Below are 16284 nucleotides of genomic sequence, written 5' to 3'. Positions count from 1 at the left end.
GCCGTTAACGAAAAGTGTGTACACATTTTCCAATGCAGTATTTATAACAACCAATTGGCAGTATATTAAGCTGGTTTTATTCTCATTTGTATAATTTAGTATAATAAAAAAATTGTAGTATAATAGTAAAATGTTCGTGTGGTGCAAAGATTGCAAAGATAAAGAAACATAGTTAGTATCACTAAACATAGAGTTAGTATCTTGATCAATTTTGAGAATGTGGCATCTCTCGCATCGAATCTGTTACTGCGTACATATAAGCACTTATTTTCACTGAAATATCGATATCGGAAAATTGCCGTTTAAATTAAAAATAGTTTGTTTGCAAAAAACAAATTACATTGGTAACATTAGCGGACTCTTCTAGTATTGATAACTAAATGTTTATTGTAGTAATGGCATATATGTTTAGATTTTGTCGATTGGCTAATATCTTGCTTTTAAAGTTTATTTCAAGTTATTGCGCAACTGTTGTGATATATTTCGGAGATAGCATGATTTACTGGGACAAAACCGTTTAAGTGTTGTGATCTTGTCTTCAGTAAAATAGCAATAAATTGCTTACAATTGGCGCTTAAACAGTCAGCTTACACCAAGCTGCATTGTCTTTAAAAGCAATGTCCACCTTCTGACTGCTGACAGCCACTTTAAATGCCAGCCATTTATACGAGTAGCCATTATTTATAGAACGCCATGAACGCTGCTGCATCTGTCCTGCAGAAGGAGCCACCCGCTCGCCCGCTCTTTCTTTACCGCTTACTTTAACGGCTGGACATTGTATTCCCACTGCCGCTGATCCTGCTGTTTGAAGCATGCCACTCAGCAGCTGCGGCCATAACTTAAAATGCTGGCACAGGGACTCGGTGTGGGATGGCAACAATTAACAGCATAAATTTAAATATGCAATTAACGCAACAGCTTGAGGCTGCAAAATAAACAAACAATGTGCTGCAGAGGCAACAACAATGACAGTGGCGTCGGGCGATAATAAAAGCCAAAGGTCATTCCAACAGACTTAAACACACATACACGTACTCGTGTGTACATACTGAAATGCATTTGATTGTTTGTGTTTTCATTTTTTAAAACATGCAACAACAAAACCAACACCGACAACAACAAAAGCAACAGAAAACACATTTTTCCGCTTTATTTGCGCTCAACTGCGGCCACCAAACGGCGTTGGTCATGTGATACATTCATGCCCAACATGCCACCTCTGCACTTGCCCCACTCCTCCGTCTCTCCGCGACCGCTGCCTCCACTGCTTCAGCTGTCACATGTCAATATTTTTACGCTCAGCCACCAGAGCCACAGGGGACTTTTGTGCAGAGCTGGTTGCATTGGTTTTGTTGTTATTATTTTATGCTGTTGTTTTTGGCTGGCCTTTTATTTTGTGCAATTTTATACTCATATGATGCACTTGGATTGGGCTGCGTCCAGCGCTTCGCGTTATTGATGTGTAAAGTGGCTGCTGTTATTTAATAATAACATTAAAACAAAAATGCCAACGAAATTTAATAACGCCTTCTGCTGCTGCTGCTCTTGCTGCTGATACTCTTGCTGTTGCTGCCACATACAAACGTCAATCTACCTGAGCTGAGCCAATTTAAATTTATTTCACTTGACTCTGGGCACGACAGCAAATACATTTAAAATGCCAATGGTAATGAGAATCTGACAGCAGACACATTGGCAATAGGAGTAGTAGAGTAGGAATCTGAGAGACAGTGATATTACATCTCGAGGGTCCTCTGAATAGCTCAAGGCTATATTGTTTTTGATGTCGAAGTTTGTTACAACCAGAAGGAAGAATAGTAGACCACGTGCATGGGTACATACATATATGATCCGCATGACGAGACGAATCCAAACCGAGATGGCCATCAGTTCTTATCCACCCACTCTGAGGATTATTTTGAAGTCCAAAGACGGACTAGTCGACTAGTCTCGTCATAATAGCCTCTTTCTGGATGTTTCGTACATTCGCCCTCACCTAATGAAGAGTATATTTGAAACAATTTTAAAGAAGTACATCTCCAAATGGCTTTGAAAGGGCAGATGGGTCTGTCATAAAATACATGCCGCAGTAGCAGTTTGGATGTTATAGCTGCATTCTCCATACCACTTGCATTTGAAGTTTGTCAAAGCCTTACGCCAAAAGAAAAAACTTTTCATTTGCTTTGGTCCCCATTGCCAAGGCCCTACTTTACTGACTGCTTTACCACTCTTCACTCACTTCCTTTCTATAACCATAACATGGCAATTTTATTCAATTTCCTGTCGCTTTGTGTGTGGCACAAACGGCGGCGTCTGTGGTGGTGGCAGTGGTGGTGCCACCAACGACACAACAGGCAGTCAACTGCTCAAAATAAAACGAAAATAAAAAAAAAACTTAACCCGCTTCGCAAGTCAAAGGCGACGACACAAAAGAAGCGGCGTCGACGATGACGACAAATAGCAAAATGGCAAATGGCGCCCACCCACGCAGATGTGGGTTATACATAATTTTTCATAACGTTGGGAAATAGTTAAAACTGTGACTGGGCGCTTTGACGTTGCAACCGGCAAAGCAGCAAGTGGTGCAGTCAAAGCGGCTTAAGCCACTTGTGCATACTATATTATGTGATCTAGGGATGGAAAAGTGGCAGCATTTTGCATTAGCATAGAGCCCTTAGATGAGAATATACAAGTAGTAGTAGTCTATGCTCACGACAAGTGCCTGAATGGTTTTGTACTATTTGGAAATACGTGTAGATCAAACGCTATGGGTTCGAATCACGACGCTACCATCATCGCATAAAGCATGATTTTAAAATTATTTACAGTATTTAAAAAATTTCGTGAGAGTGGTATCTTGTCTAAAAAATTCAACAGCAGCATAATAATTATAATTAAATAATTTTAAAATATTTGAAAATTCAGAAGAAATAGCTCAAATCCAATTCCTTATAATTCTTTATAAGGATATAGTCGTAGTCTATGCTCACGACAAGTGCCTGAATGGTTTTGTACTATTTGGAAATACGTGTAGATCAAACGCTATGGGTTCGAATCACGAAGTTATCGCATAAAGCATGATTTTAAAATTATGAATGATATTATAATTAAATAATTTTAAAATATTTGAAAATTCAGAAGAAATAAATCAAACCCAATTATTTATTACGTATGTACATGTATTTTAGTATATTCTAACTTCAGCTAACTCTTATGTTTTTTCATTATTATTATTATAATTAAATAATTTTAATATATTAGAAAATTCAGAAGAAATAGCTCAAATCCAATTCTTTATTACGTATGAATATAAGTACAAGTATTTTAGTTTATTTATTTCTAACTTTCAGTAACTTTTAGATTTCTTCATTATTGTCAAGATAAGTCTTAATTATTATATCTGACAAATTGCATTTAATTTTCAAAATGAGCATTTTAAATCTAATATATTCTGAGATAGTTATTAATTATAATGTCTCTGACCACATATTCGGGGCATTGGAGGCATCAATAGACGTTGTTGTATAGTTTTTTTCTTATCTTTTAGGTTTAAAAATTCTAACGTTATATTATTACAAATCTTTATTTTAATTTATAATATTATACTACAGTTTTCAAATATGTATCGAGAGCACTATTTGTTGATTTATTAATTAAAAAATAAATAAATAAATGACTTTTCTCCTGAACAATGTTTCCCAGTAGCTGGTATTTTTGTTTTTTTGTGTACAAATATTACTATAAATAGAATTACCCCAATATTTGTAAAATAAAATTTCATGTAGTATTTGACGGGGTTTTTACTTTTAATTTATTTATACATTTATGGGCTGCCTTGATGCAGACAATTTGTTGTAAAATAGATTGATCTTTCTCTTTATCTATTTAGTGAACGTAACGTAAGTATTCTGTTGCGGGATATTAGAAAAGTTTCCATTTTCAAGCAGTGCAGCAGTGACTTTGTTTATTTGTGACGAATCTCAAAAATGTTTTGGTACCATTTATATTGTCTTTTCTAGTTCGTGGCACCTTCCATCTCTAGGATAGGCTCTTAAATGGCAGTGAAATTTGGCAGCACACAAGCGTGTTGGTAAGTGCTGCTCCATTGGCCAGCACTTTGTCACACTAATTAAGCCACTTAGGAACTTTGGTGGCAGCAACGTCCTGGCTGCCATTGTCTCCGGCTGCTAAAAAGGCGGCGTGCTACCAAATATGTGTCATTCAGCAGTGCAGTTTCAGCAACCCCCTACCATGCCAGTGTGCGTATACGTAATAAATATTTCACCAGATAATTCCACAAGCTGGCCCAGAGATTCTACGTGCTGCTGCCGCGTCTCACGCATTTCGGGCCTGTCACCTTGCACATTAGGCATTCCTTTTTGGCTGCAGCTCTACGTGCGCAACGCATCTGAATCAGGCGCTACTTTGCTGCAGTGCTAACGTCGCCTGATCGTCATCATCGTCCTTCATGCCAGCGCGTGACATTTACGACTTGCTGCTCGTTCTTTTTTTCTTTTTTTTCTTCTTATAAAGCCACTTTGAATTGGCGTAATTTTCATTTCCGCTTGCTCGGCAACGTGCAATTTACAATTAGGTTGTCATTGGTTTGTACCTTCAAATGAATTTATTACTCATTCGCCGAGTGTTATGCAGTGGTTGCTAATTAAAGGTATTCACCAGGGTGCCTGATGCTAAATAAAATATTCTCACCTACGCTAACATGTGAGGGATGCATAATACAAGGTGTGTTCCAAAGTAAACAGGACTTTAAAAAAAAACAGAACAAATGGTTTTTTCGGCAAAATCAATTTATTTTATTCGAAATAGTCTCCTTCTGCTTCAATACAGCTTTTTGCACGATCCAAAAGCATGTCGAACGAGTATTGTAGTTCTTTGGCCTTTTGAATGGCCTCTTCGTCTGCATAACGCTTTCCTTTCATGGGCAAATGCATTTTTCCGAAAAGGTAGAAGTCGCACAGTGCCATATCAGGTGAATACGGCGAGTGGTTAATGGTTAAAATGTCATTTTTGGTCAAATAATCGGTCACAAGAGTCGATCGATGATTGTGATAAACAAACCGTGCACACACCTCTCGTAAGCCCAAATGTTCGGTCAAAATGCGAAAAATCGATTGGAGATGTTTAATTCCATTTCCATCAATTTCAATGGTGATTTCGGCTGATTTTTGATGAATTCACGCACAGTTTCGATGGAATTTTCGGTGATCACGAATTTTGATTGGCCCACATGTTGATCGTCATTTATGACCTCACGACCACTTTGAAAACTTTGAAACCACTCGTGTACTCTGCTACGGGATAGATAATCATCGCCATATGCTTGTTCCATCAATTGAAACGTTTTGGTAAAAGTTTTACTAATTTTGAAACAAAATTTAACTGACTCTTTGTTCGAAGATCATTTTCGCACCGATAACTCAAACATACTGACACTTAAAACGCAATAACTTTACTTCCAATCGATGAAATGTCACTGGACAATCGATAAAGATAGCAGATTCTAACGCACCAGTCGACATATAGATAGCGCCACCAGGGGGCCCTAGATTCAAAAAGTCCTGTTTACTTTCGAAAGCACCTTGTAAAATCGGTGAACAAATTCTGCAATGGGAATTTTTAATTTTTAGGCAAAGTTGACGGAACATATTTTACAAATTAAACCAACAATGAGAATGTTAACAATAAATATATTGTCTTATAATACATTCATATATTCATTCATATCATGATATTTCTCATATATGGATATATATTCATATAATAAAATTTACCTTTTTCTCTCTAAACGGTGAATATTAAAAATTTGTGTATTGTTTTAGCAATTTATCTTGATTTATGAATTTCAAAATGTTTTTTAGGGTTATAATATATAGGCTGTTCTTATATACCTATGCAGACCTGTGATAAGGGTTTTGTTTGTTGGTCTTTAATCTAAGCATGTGAGCCTGTGTGCCGAGTGATACTTTCTGTGGCGGCAGTTTTTGGCGCATGCGAAATAATAATATAATATAATAATATGATTATAAGTTCTCTATAATTTGATCAGATACATAAGTAAGCTTTTGGGCAGGCAATGCACTTCTTTTACTCATTCTCTTCTTTTTTCCTATTCATCACTATAATTCTATGCATATGCATCGGCGTTTGTTATTTCTAGCACGCTGCCATCATCAACATCATTGTCGGTGTCATCAACGTTGATGGCTTGTTAAATTGCCTGTTTCATTGTTGTAGCCACGGTTGTATTTGCCGTTGCTGTTGTGGCTCTGCTTTTCCAGTATGCTGTCGTACACATGTGGCACGTGTGATGGTGTGCGTGCTTTGGCCAGATTTCTGTACTCGTGAGAGTATGTGTGAGTAGCACTTTTACATTATGCACATTAGCGCAGCATTATGAACACATTTTGAACATTTTGCACAAACAAAAAAGTCAACTGGAAAGCCGGGAAAAATCAGCGCAAAACAAGCAGTGATAGCAACTAAGCGACTGCTGCCATTTAACAAGCTTCAAATGGGCTAAAACCCTTTCAACTATCTGCTCGTGTTGCTGCCCACATGTTCTGCTGCTAGCCATCTACTGCCGGACACTGGGCTCAGCCAATGGCATATCGTGACCTGCTTGGCAAACAGCCAACAAGGCAGGACGGATGGTGGTGAGGCAGTCAGGGAGACAGACGACAAGCATCGTGTTGCTTTGACGGATAAGCGTGGGAGAAAATGATTTTTGACTTAAATTAGTGCCATGTGAGGTAAGCGACATCAACAGACGATGCATGACGACGTGCAAATGCAATGTACACGTGACAGCTGAAAAATTAAGTAAATCAGGTAACACCTGGTAGATGACAACTGGGATCCTGTTTTCTTCTGACCATCAATCGCACTTTAATCTGTACATATGTATACATATTTATACACATTTATGAACATAGCGTGGCTTCATATGCATACAGTCAGTAATCATAAGTATTGTAGTAGAAAAAAAAAGTTCAGCTCTCTTGAACAAATTTTTTTCTTTAAATAAAATGTGCGGAAATAATTCCACATAGCTGAAGGCCCTAGTAGCCATTGCTAACATAATTCTCTTCTGTTAGTTTTAAGATTGTAATCTTAAGCTAGCATTATATAAATAAAAAATACTTCCACAACTGATACGCATCAGGTAATTTGCTTCTGTTAGAGATGATCTATGGGGAAAAACAAAATTGGTTTTGAGAAGCTAACGAAGCAAGAAGCCGCGCTGTGCCTAATTGTTTCTCAGCATACAGTTATAGGGCACATTTACCTATTTTGAAGATGCATAAAAGAACACAAAACAAAATGCGTAAATGTCATTTAAAATGTTCACAAAGATGATAAAAAACCTTGCAAAATACATTTTGTTAAGCATTTATTGTAAAAATAAATTTAGCTTTTTATTACGCTTTTTTGTAAAAAACAAAATGAGCTTTTTTTCCTTTTAAAATGTTGGCAACACTGGTCAGAAGAAACGTGACAGAAAAACATTTTGAAATAAAAAAATGTTGCATACATTAGGGCTGTCGTCTTATAGATGAGGTTAAACATTGCTAATGCTCACGATAAAGTATAGTATAACCTAATTGTAAAGTTTAAAAAATCAGTTAAAAGTCGGTATATTTTTTCTGAAGACTTTAAGTTTGAAGATAATTCCGACACTAAGTCCGAAAAGAATATGAACAAATAAATGCATTTCTCTGGATGATTTGAAGACAGTACATTGTAAAGCCGGTTAAGCTCAACTTGGAGTTCTGAATAGAATGTGTATTACAATTGAACTCTATATGTTGGATAGAAATCCGTTGGTTTAATTGCGGTTATTGTTATTTAACTCATATTGTCGTTGGTCAGATACTTCAGTTGGGGGGAGTACATGTGCCGTTGAACATAGCGTCAGGATGCTTACACAACGCGGCTGCCCTTTATGCTTAGCTTGCAGTTTAGCTGACCTGTTTAATATGCTTGGTTTGTCAATGCCCATATCGGCTTATTAAACCATTATTAATAGACTATATGAGTGCTCATGACCATTCGCTCGATAAGTAATGATCTTTTTAACGTTGCAGAGCTTTACAGATTTTCATACCTAGCAAAATAGCTAACTACTGGTAGTAACTTTTAATGAAATAATTCGATAATTACAGTAAATACATATGGCGGATCATTGGTCCGTAATCTGTTGCCAAGAATAAATAAAATAACCGCTAGATGTATTTCCTAATCGAAGAACTATGGTGGATCGACTAACTACTCAGTATGCTAGTAAGCAAAATTTGTAAGTAGAGATTTAAATTTATGCTAGATACTAGATACAACAGTCCAATTTATAGCTCACTGGTTTATTAATAACAATAATGATCCCTTTTTGTTGTTGTTGATTGCCTGCCTGTGTGTCCATGACCCATCGCTTGACAAGTGCTGATCTTTTTATTGCCGCAATGTGTGGGAACACACTCACTCACACAGAGCCAAATGCATTGTAGCTTAATGACAAAATGTTGCTGTTATTGTAATGCATTTATTAAACATAATTTGCGCGTAAATTAAAATGCACAGAGACTCTTTTTTGTGTACTGTTATTGTTGTCGTGGCTGTTGTGCTGCTGTCGCCTTCATTGCAATTAAAATTCATTGTTATGTGCGGCTCATTTTGACTTTATTTTTATAATATATTTTTTTTGTGCTTGGGTTTTAATATGCCAATGCATTTTGGTGAACCATTTGATGGTGCGCCATGCTGCCCAGCAATTTTCAGTGCCATAATTATGGATATACTCATGCATGCAAACACATACTCGTATACTCGTAGTACATATAGTCGTGTGTGTGCTTGAGTGTGTTGCCATGTCATGTTTAATGGAGAGCAGCATTTAAATGCATTTAAGTAGCATTTAAAAATGACTGTCTGGCTGCCCACCCCGTTGCCAATCAATGGTGCAATTGTTGATTGGCGCTCCATAAATGCATGGGCCTATTAAGGGGTTAAGTTGTGTATATTTCATTATTAACTTTGCGAGTATTTGTAGTTGAATGCAGATTTTTTCTTTTTGTTCTATAAATCCTCTTGGAAGATAAAGACATGTCTTCCATATGGGGTTGGGATACCGTTTTTTTTTTATAAAATGATAATTATTCTTATCAAACACGCTCAATTTAATTGGAAATTTACATAGGAATTGTGTCTATGTGAGTGTATGCATGTCTATTCATGTTTGAAAAAAGTAGCAATAACAATAACCGCTGCAGGCAGCGCTTCGGCAGAGATGAAATATGTGGCTATAAGTTCCTTTAAAATCATCCTATCATAATGAGACTCGACATACGGACACATAACCACCAACTGGAAGTATTTGCCAAATTTGAGTTTGAAATTCCAAAAATAACGAGAGTTACGGAAAATCATGAATCGCGGTGGAGAGGGGCAGGGAGGGAAATTCCAAAATTCCATTTTCTGCGTATTCACAAAGGGTATCTTGAAATAAAATTTGGTGTCCCTACTCTCCGGGGTATAGGTGATTATACAAACAAAAAATCGGGAAAACCCCCACCGAGGGGAAGTGGGTGGCAATCAAAAAATTTGCACAGCGTACACACATAAGGCATCTTTGTGCAAAATTTGGTGTCTCTATCTCTTATAGTGTTCATACGGACGCTTTATCCAGACAGACAGACGGACGGACATGTCTAGATCGATTTGTCTCGTCATTATGATTCATGTACTTTATACTTTGCACAAACCTGTACCCTACGGGTACAGGGTATAAAAAACCGACTTCAAACAATTCCAACACAAATTAATATAATAATAATATGCGCTAAAAAGTAAACAAATAATTTTGTATATCTTCTACAATAATGTAGGTAGAATTATTGTTATGTTTGGAGTCGGTGTCAGCCAAGGAAACACAACACAATAATAATATGAGAATACTTAAAGAAATATCTTATTACAAATTACATTACATATATACGAACGACAATATACCGTGACAGAATACCAATACCTAATTAAACCCATTTGCAAATTAATTTTTATACGACAATATACTGTGAACTTTAAAACGAGAAAAATATCAATACCTAATTAAACCAAACAAACGAAATTCAATACACTACAAGTATGCTGAGACGTGCTCTAGTAAACGGTGATACGAAAATATAGTCAACTTTAAACACGAGGAATAACCGTAAGAATGATGTAGTTTCAGTTTTATTATTTTATTTAAGAGTTGAGCTGACTCAACTAGAATTACATTGTTTTAATGAAGAATAAATGAAATAAATTCAGAAACGAGGAATAATATAATAATTTCGTTAAAATTAGTTTGAAAGCATCGACATACAAAGCTTTAATCGATATCGTCGCTTTTCTTTTTCGTCACATGAAATGGTAAATCATATAAAATCATAATAATCAACTTCATAGCCATTGTTGTTTATGTAATAGTAGGTCCTTCGTTTCTAAAGGAAGTAAAGCTGGTTCTCTAGACCGGAAGAAGGAGCACGATTGATACTCTCGGCGATAAGGAACGCCAGCTTATGTGCATATTGGCAGACAGAAGGAACGCGACAAGTTCCCGAAAAATTGTAATACATGTGTGTCATTTTGTAACTTAAGATCTGCAGTTTGTCGGCAGAGAGGCCCATTTTGTTATAAATGATATTATAATTTGTTGGGGATACGGTGCCTTGGCGTACGGACTGCGACACCAGGAAGAAGTCGTAGCGCTCTGGCAGGGTTATTATGTCATCAACAACAGTGCCTGGGGCGGGGTTGCGCTTATTCACAAAATATCGAGTATTAATTCGTTTCGATACAATAATGAATGCCAAACGACACCCTTCCGGCTTTCCAGCTGACTTGTAAATATCGTCCAGCTTGCTCTTCAGCAGTTCCACTTCAATGTGGACAACCTGATGGAGTTGGCCATCACCAACACCATCGCGGTAGAAGATAATGCGTTCCGGCAACGCACCGTGGTGCTCCTGATAAGCTTTTAAAGCTAATCTCATGTTCATAGCCATCTGATCCGACAACTCTTGACCCTTCAGGTGCTCAGTAACCGCTGAAAAGTAACGCCCCGAGGTCCTTATGTCCATGGTGGCCACTAGTGCGCCGTATGATTTGTTTTTGTTTTTCGAAGAGTGGCAGACATCAAAGCCGACAGTCATTAAGCCGCGCATCGGCATGTCGATCATCCACGGAGTTCCCATCAATTTCGCATTCATTTGAATTACGACTTTAGTGGCAATTGACATGAGGCCGCCGCTTTTCTCTTGACGTGGGGCAATAACTCTTAAGGTGACAACTTGTGATGGCACCGGACGGTCGACACAAGCCCGTTTTTTAATACAGGCATACCTACGCAGAGAAAAAACAGTTGGTAAGAAACAAACAACTTTGAAGTGAAATTGCTTCATACTTTTCCTCATTGCTGGTCTTCAGCACTATCATCACAATCTGAGGGTCCAGGGATGCAGCCTTATCAATTGCCTGGGAATATGAGCCATTACGGTCATCCGGAATCTCGTCACTGTAAATATTAATAATCGTAAGTGAAAACATTGAATCTATGCTATGTAAGTCTTTACTTTAATATCGATACGTACTACCGAGGTTCACTAATCGTCATTTTCATGCCGGCAGCTGCACGAATACAAAGCTTCACGAAGTCTTGGGTTTCACGCAGGCTACGCTTGGGTGTTATCACAATCCAACGCTTAATGTCAACGTGTCCATACATCGCGGTCTTGTGGAACTCGCCAGTCCAATCAGCGCGATTATCGCAAGTATAGTGCTTCTGGTTGCCGAAAAAAATTTTCTCTGGCATCAGAACGCGGGCGGGTATCTCAACCAGATTCTTGTCTAGATCTAAATTCCATGATCTCAAAACATCCACGCTCTGCGCCGATGTCAAGCGCCGATTAAAAACACGCAGGCGCTCAATGCGCCTCTCAGGCGGCAATCGAGTATGTTCGCTCATTGCTCTCATTAACCTGGTAAAGGAAACATTGATAAGAGTGACAGCTAATAGGCGCGTCCAGGTTTGACTAACTTGAAATCAGCCCGCATTGCATCGGTCATACCGGTGGCCCGTGCCAGCTCTGGGATCAACATAATAAGTTGATCCATTCCTCCACGAATGTTCTTATCGGTTGGGTGAGAAACAACAAGCGGTTGTTTAAGGTCACGTATGGTGATATTATAACGCTATAAACGATACTTAATTGTGTATTTGAGCTTTAACTTAGAAGAAAAATATATGGAAAACTACTTAAGACATCTCGATTAGACTCTTTTTAAAAAAAAGTGGAATACTTTTTATGGGGACGTTGCCCAGGTATATTAAAGAAGCAATGCATTGAATACCTTTTTGTAATATTGATCATATGAAATGTCCCCATCCTTAGTGGAGAACACAGACAATGGGGAGGCGCTATAATCCACATCGTCCACACGATACGTCTTGTTATTGTAATCTGTCAGCACAACCATTCCTGCGATGAATAAATGAAAAGAGACACCAATTTTGATTTGAGAACTAAGCATGAAACATATTTATTATTACTTATTTTGCAAATCTGATATTTTGTATTGTTGAGTGCAAAACAAATGACCACGTTGGTACCATATACTGATCTATCCCGCTCTAAAGCAAAGGACTCAAAAAACTTTTAAAGAGCTGGCACCAGTCTTGAGTTTAATGACTGACATCACGCTTATTAGCTTTTCGTTGCGCGTGCCTATTGCAATTAACTGTGATATGCACCAAAGTGGGAAGTACCTCTTGCTTCAATGAGCGTTAAATATAAGAGTAAACATTTGTGCAAATATATTTTTGGAATATAACATTGTAAGCCACTACATAAAAAAAAACAAATTACGCCTTTTTACACCCTGTACCCGTAGGGTAAAAAGGGTATATTAGGTTTGTGCAAAGTATGTAACATACAGAAGGAAGCATCTCCAACCCCATAAAGTATATATATTCTTGATCAGCATGACGAGAGAAATCGATCTAGCCATGTCCGTCCGTCTGGATGAACGCGAGGATCTCAGAAACTATAAAAGCTAGACTAACCAAAGTTGGCATCCAGATTCTCCTAGGTCCGAGAAAGGACAAGTTTTTTTTTTTTTTAATTTTAGGAACAATCTAAGTTTCTTAGAAAAATGAACAATGATGGGATGGGTTGGCGTACGTTTTTATTACACCATAGTTTAGTCGTTTTCTCGGGTATATAAACATATTTAAACACTCACCCACTACTTCTTTGCGAAAAGCACTTCGATAATCCTCGTAATCACGGACGCAATCCGATAGAATGTTGTACAATGTGTCAATTCTCATTACTTTATGAGCGACTTCAGCGCACAGTAAAATGTCGGTTTCGTGCTGACGAATCGAAGTTTGATAGCCAGGCCAGATCTCCATGCGGTAGTTCTCCAATTTAATCTTTGAACATAAAAACATTAATTAGTGCTAGCGCAATTGGAAATCAATTTTTCCAACATACCTTTGCCATAGGGTCGAAAAAATTGCGCGATACAAGTTCAAGCTTCAATCCCTCCATAGCCCGACGAAGAATCAAATTCAGCACGTGGAACTGCTGAATATCGGCCTTTTCAACAGTGCCAGCTGCCTTAATTTTAATGTAGATGGATTCGTCGGCTCGATTTTTTGTCACCAACTCCAAAACATAAACACTATTTTGAGGGCACTTAAACTGCTTGGCACAGAATAGAAGAGAGCCGTCAAAGATATATCCACCTAATAGAGAGCGATGCTCGTTCAAGTAGGCGCGACGCAAACGAGTGTTATCGACGTCCGGAGAAAAATCAACACGGTATTGGTAAATTGTCCACTCTGGACGCTTCAAAATTTTAAAGTAATTGGCTTGCACAGTTATTTGAGTCCCAGAAGTGCCCGATTTAGAAACAACTTCACTGGGACGCGAAGGGACAACGTCGGTAATTACACGACGGCCACGTACGGAGCCGCGAGAATCACCAGCCACTTCTGTTCAAAAGAGAAGAAACACAGATTTTTTTAATTGCAACAAGAACAAACAGATCAGCACAACTAGCCTTCAGCGCGCTGGGGCCCAAGTGCGCATGCTTGACCAGTTTCTGAACGGGGTGCACTCTGTGAATTTCCACTTGAATTTTTTTCTTGGCGATCTGAACCTTGCACGCTCTCCCCAGATTGAGAACCTTGCCCCTGCAGAAGAAAAACACCCAAAGTTATATAAATTTGTATGAAATAAATTCAAAATAACTATCAAATGAAAGATACACAGATTCAATTGAATTAATACTCAAAACCTTTTAAATTTTAATTGTTTATCAATTCAGCAAGTTAATACTGCAACATATTGGAATAGTCACAAATGCCTTAACATAGGCACCACTTATTCAGCTTTTAGCTCATGAAGAATATTGTATATGTATTCTTTATGGGCTTGAAGATTCTTCCTTCTGCATGTTAGGTACTTTGCACAAACCTTACCATTCTGGGTATTAAGAGGAGGTGAAAGTGTATTGCCACGGCTGCCAAACGCACGGACATCATATGTACATACATACATAACATCAATTAGGAATTTAAATAAACTCAATAACGTAAAAGCAATTGAAACAAAAAAGACCGTATATTTAAAGACTCGCCTGAAAACGAATAAATTATATATCACTGTTAAATCTTTAAACAAAAACACGATATGACGGAACTGGCAGACACTTTTGTTGTTGTTGGCATTTCACATGACCTTCCTTTAACTATTCTACTTGGCTAAACATTGTAAAGCGTAACAGAATAAACATATACATGCATATATGTATGTATGTACACACACACACACATGCGAAAGCGTCAAGTTGGATTCATGGGAATGTATTGATATTTACATGCATACATACATATGTATTTCAGAAACTACATGCATTCGACTTTTTTCGTAGGCTGTAGTTAGCACTCGAAGAATTATACAGCGATCATACAAAGTCACACACATGTACATACATACGAGAATGTTTTATTTTATTACTTCGCGGAGAAATTTTGTTAATACATATGTAAATGTATAAACATACATACATATGCATTCACATAACTGTTAAAAATGCCTTGCCTTTGTGTGCTGCACATATCCATGTGCACATGTGTGTACATACCATTCAGCTTAAGCGTGCAATATCGACGGCAATTAACGGTTGTTGCTCTCTATTCCTCCATTTTCTAATAAAAAGAGTCTATGTGGTGTGAATTATTTAAACACGAGGAATAACCCACATACATACATATATAAATATATACTTATGCGCAGGCACACAATTGCTATTAGTTTTATATTAAATTCTAGTATAGTAGATTTCTTTTTCGTATATTTGCTTACCAAATTATGAGACAGCCCCTGATATCTTTTCTGCTTTTGTTTATCCCCGCGGCCTACGCCACGAGAACACCCAGCGCTCGAAGGAAAATTGTTCATTCTCTTCTATAACTTATTTAAGCTTTCAACTGAAACTCGCCGCACAACTTTTTACTTGGACATCCACGCCAAACAACGAATGAAATACCAATGAAGAAATCGGCGCGAAGTACTTTATAGCTATCGCAACAAACGCAACAAATGAAAAAGGAAACGATAATTCCCTTGTTGAACACAACCCTGTACCCACTTCAAAACAAATCAAATTAATATACATTTTTAGTTTTAATTTTTATTGTAGTGAAAGGTAAATTGTAAAGGAAGGTTTACTTATCACTGTTTGTAATCACTTTTTATGCCCTACCAGTAACTGTTCTTTTTCCTTGTGTCCAAAAAGTACGTTGCTAAGCTATTGTATGTTAGTTTAAATCGACAGCGTAACTGCGCCGTTCCTAGGAAGGCCGATATAAATTCGAAATCTGTAAGTAGACTATCGAACCTGTTCAAAGCCCTGAGAAGAACCAACAAATTTATTTTCTGTAAACTGTACTTTTGCAACTGATATCTACATAAGTTGTGTAGAATAATTATGCGAGTATGTGTGTGTTTGTGTATGGCTTGTGTGCCTGTGCAAAGAAGTAACAACAATTTATTTACTATATACATACTTCCCTGCCGACACTCTTAAAAGTTTCTAAAGAGTTCACTTCGCAAATAGCAAATTACTTTGGTACGATTGGAGAGCTAGGACATAAAGTACAATAAATACTATGTATAGTATGGTTATATGTGCATACATACATAATTATGTACGTAC

The 16284-nt window shown here is 37.5% G+C and overlaps 1 protein-coding gene across 1 annotated transcript; it reads right to left on the bottom strand.

The window, feature by feature from the left end:
- Positions 1-10499: 10499 nt before the first annotated feature.
- On the bottom strand, positions 10500-15581 carry LOC115630437 (protein aubergine-like). Its single transcript, XM_030526997.1, has 9 exons — positions 15416-15581; positions 14224-14268; positions 13554-14056; positions 13300-13492; positions 12409-12536; positions 12095-12249; positions 11649-12035; positions 11462-11572; positions 10500-11400 (listed from the first exon to the last, which is right to left on the bottom strand). Exons 1-9 carry the CDS (start codon positions 15525-15527, stop codon positions 10500-10502), a joined length of 2535 nt encoding a protein of 844 aa, XP_030382857.1. The 5' UTR covers positions 15528-15581.
- Positions 15582-16284: the final 703 nt, after the last annotated feature.

This window comes from Scaptodrosophila lebanonensis, unplaced genomic scaffold, assembly GCF_003285725.1.
Source record: "Scaptodrosophila lebanonensis strain 11010-0011.00,11010-0021.00 unplaced genomic scaffold, SlebRS2 tig00001410-arrow-pilon, whole genome shotgun sequence".
Taxonomy (NCBI): Eukaryota; Metazoa; Arthropoda; class Insecta; order Diptera; family Drosophilidae; genus Scaptodrosophila; species Scaptodrosophila lebanonensis.
Note: the sequence above shows the minus strand (reverse complement) of the source record. Positions and strands in the feature narration are given on the sequence as shown.

Excerpts from the sequence above, each read along its gene's own strand:
- LOC115630437 (XM_030526997.1), bottom strand. The coding sequence starts at position 15,527 with ATGAACAATTTTCCTTCGAGCGCTGGGTGTTCTCGTGGCGTAGGCCGC. Across the intron at positions 14,269-15,415 it reads TTTGGTAAGCAAATATACGA|TTCTTCTGCAGGGGCAAGGT; the intron begins AAAAGAAATCTA and ends CTTTGGGTGTTT. Across the intron at positions 11,401-11,461 it reads AAGACCAGCAATGAGGAAAA|GTATGCCTGTATTAAAAAAC; the intron begins GTATGAAGCAAT and ends TTCTCTGCGTAG.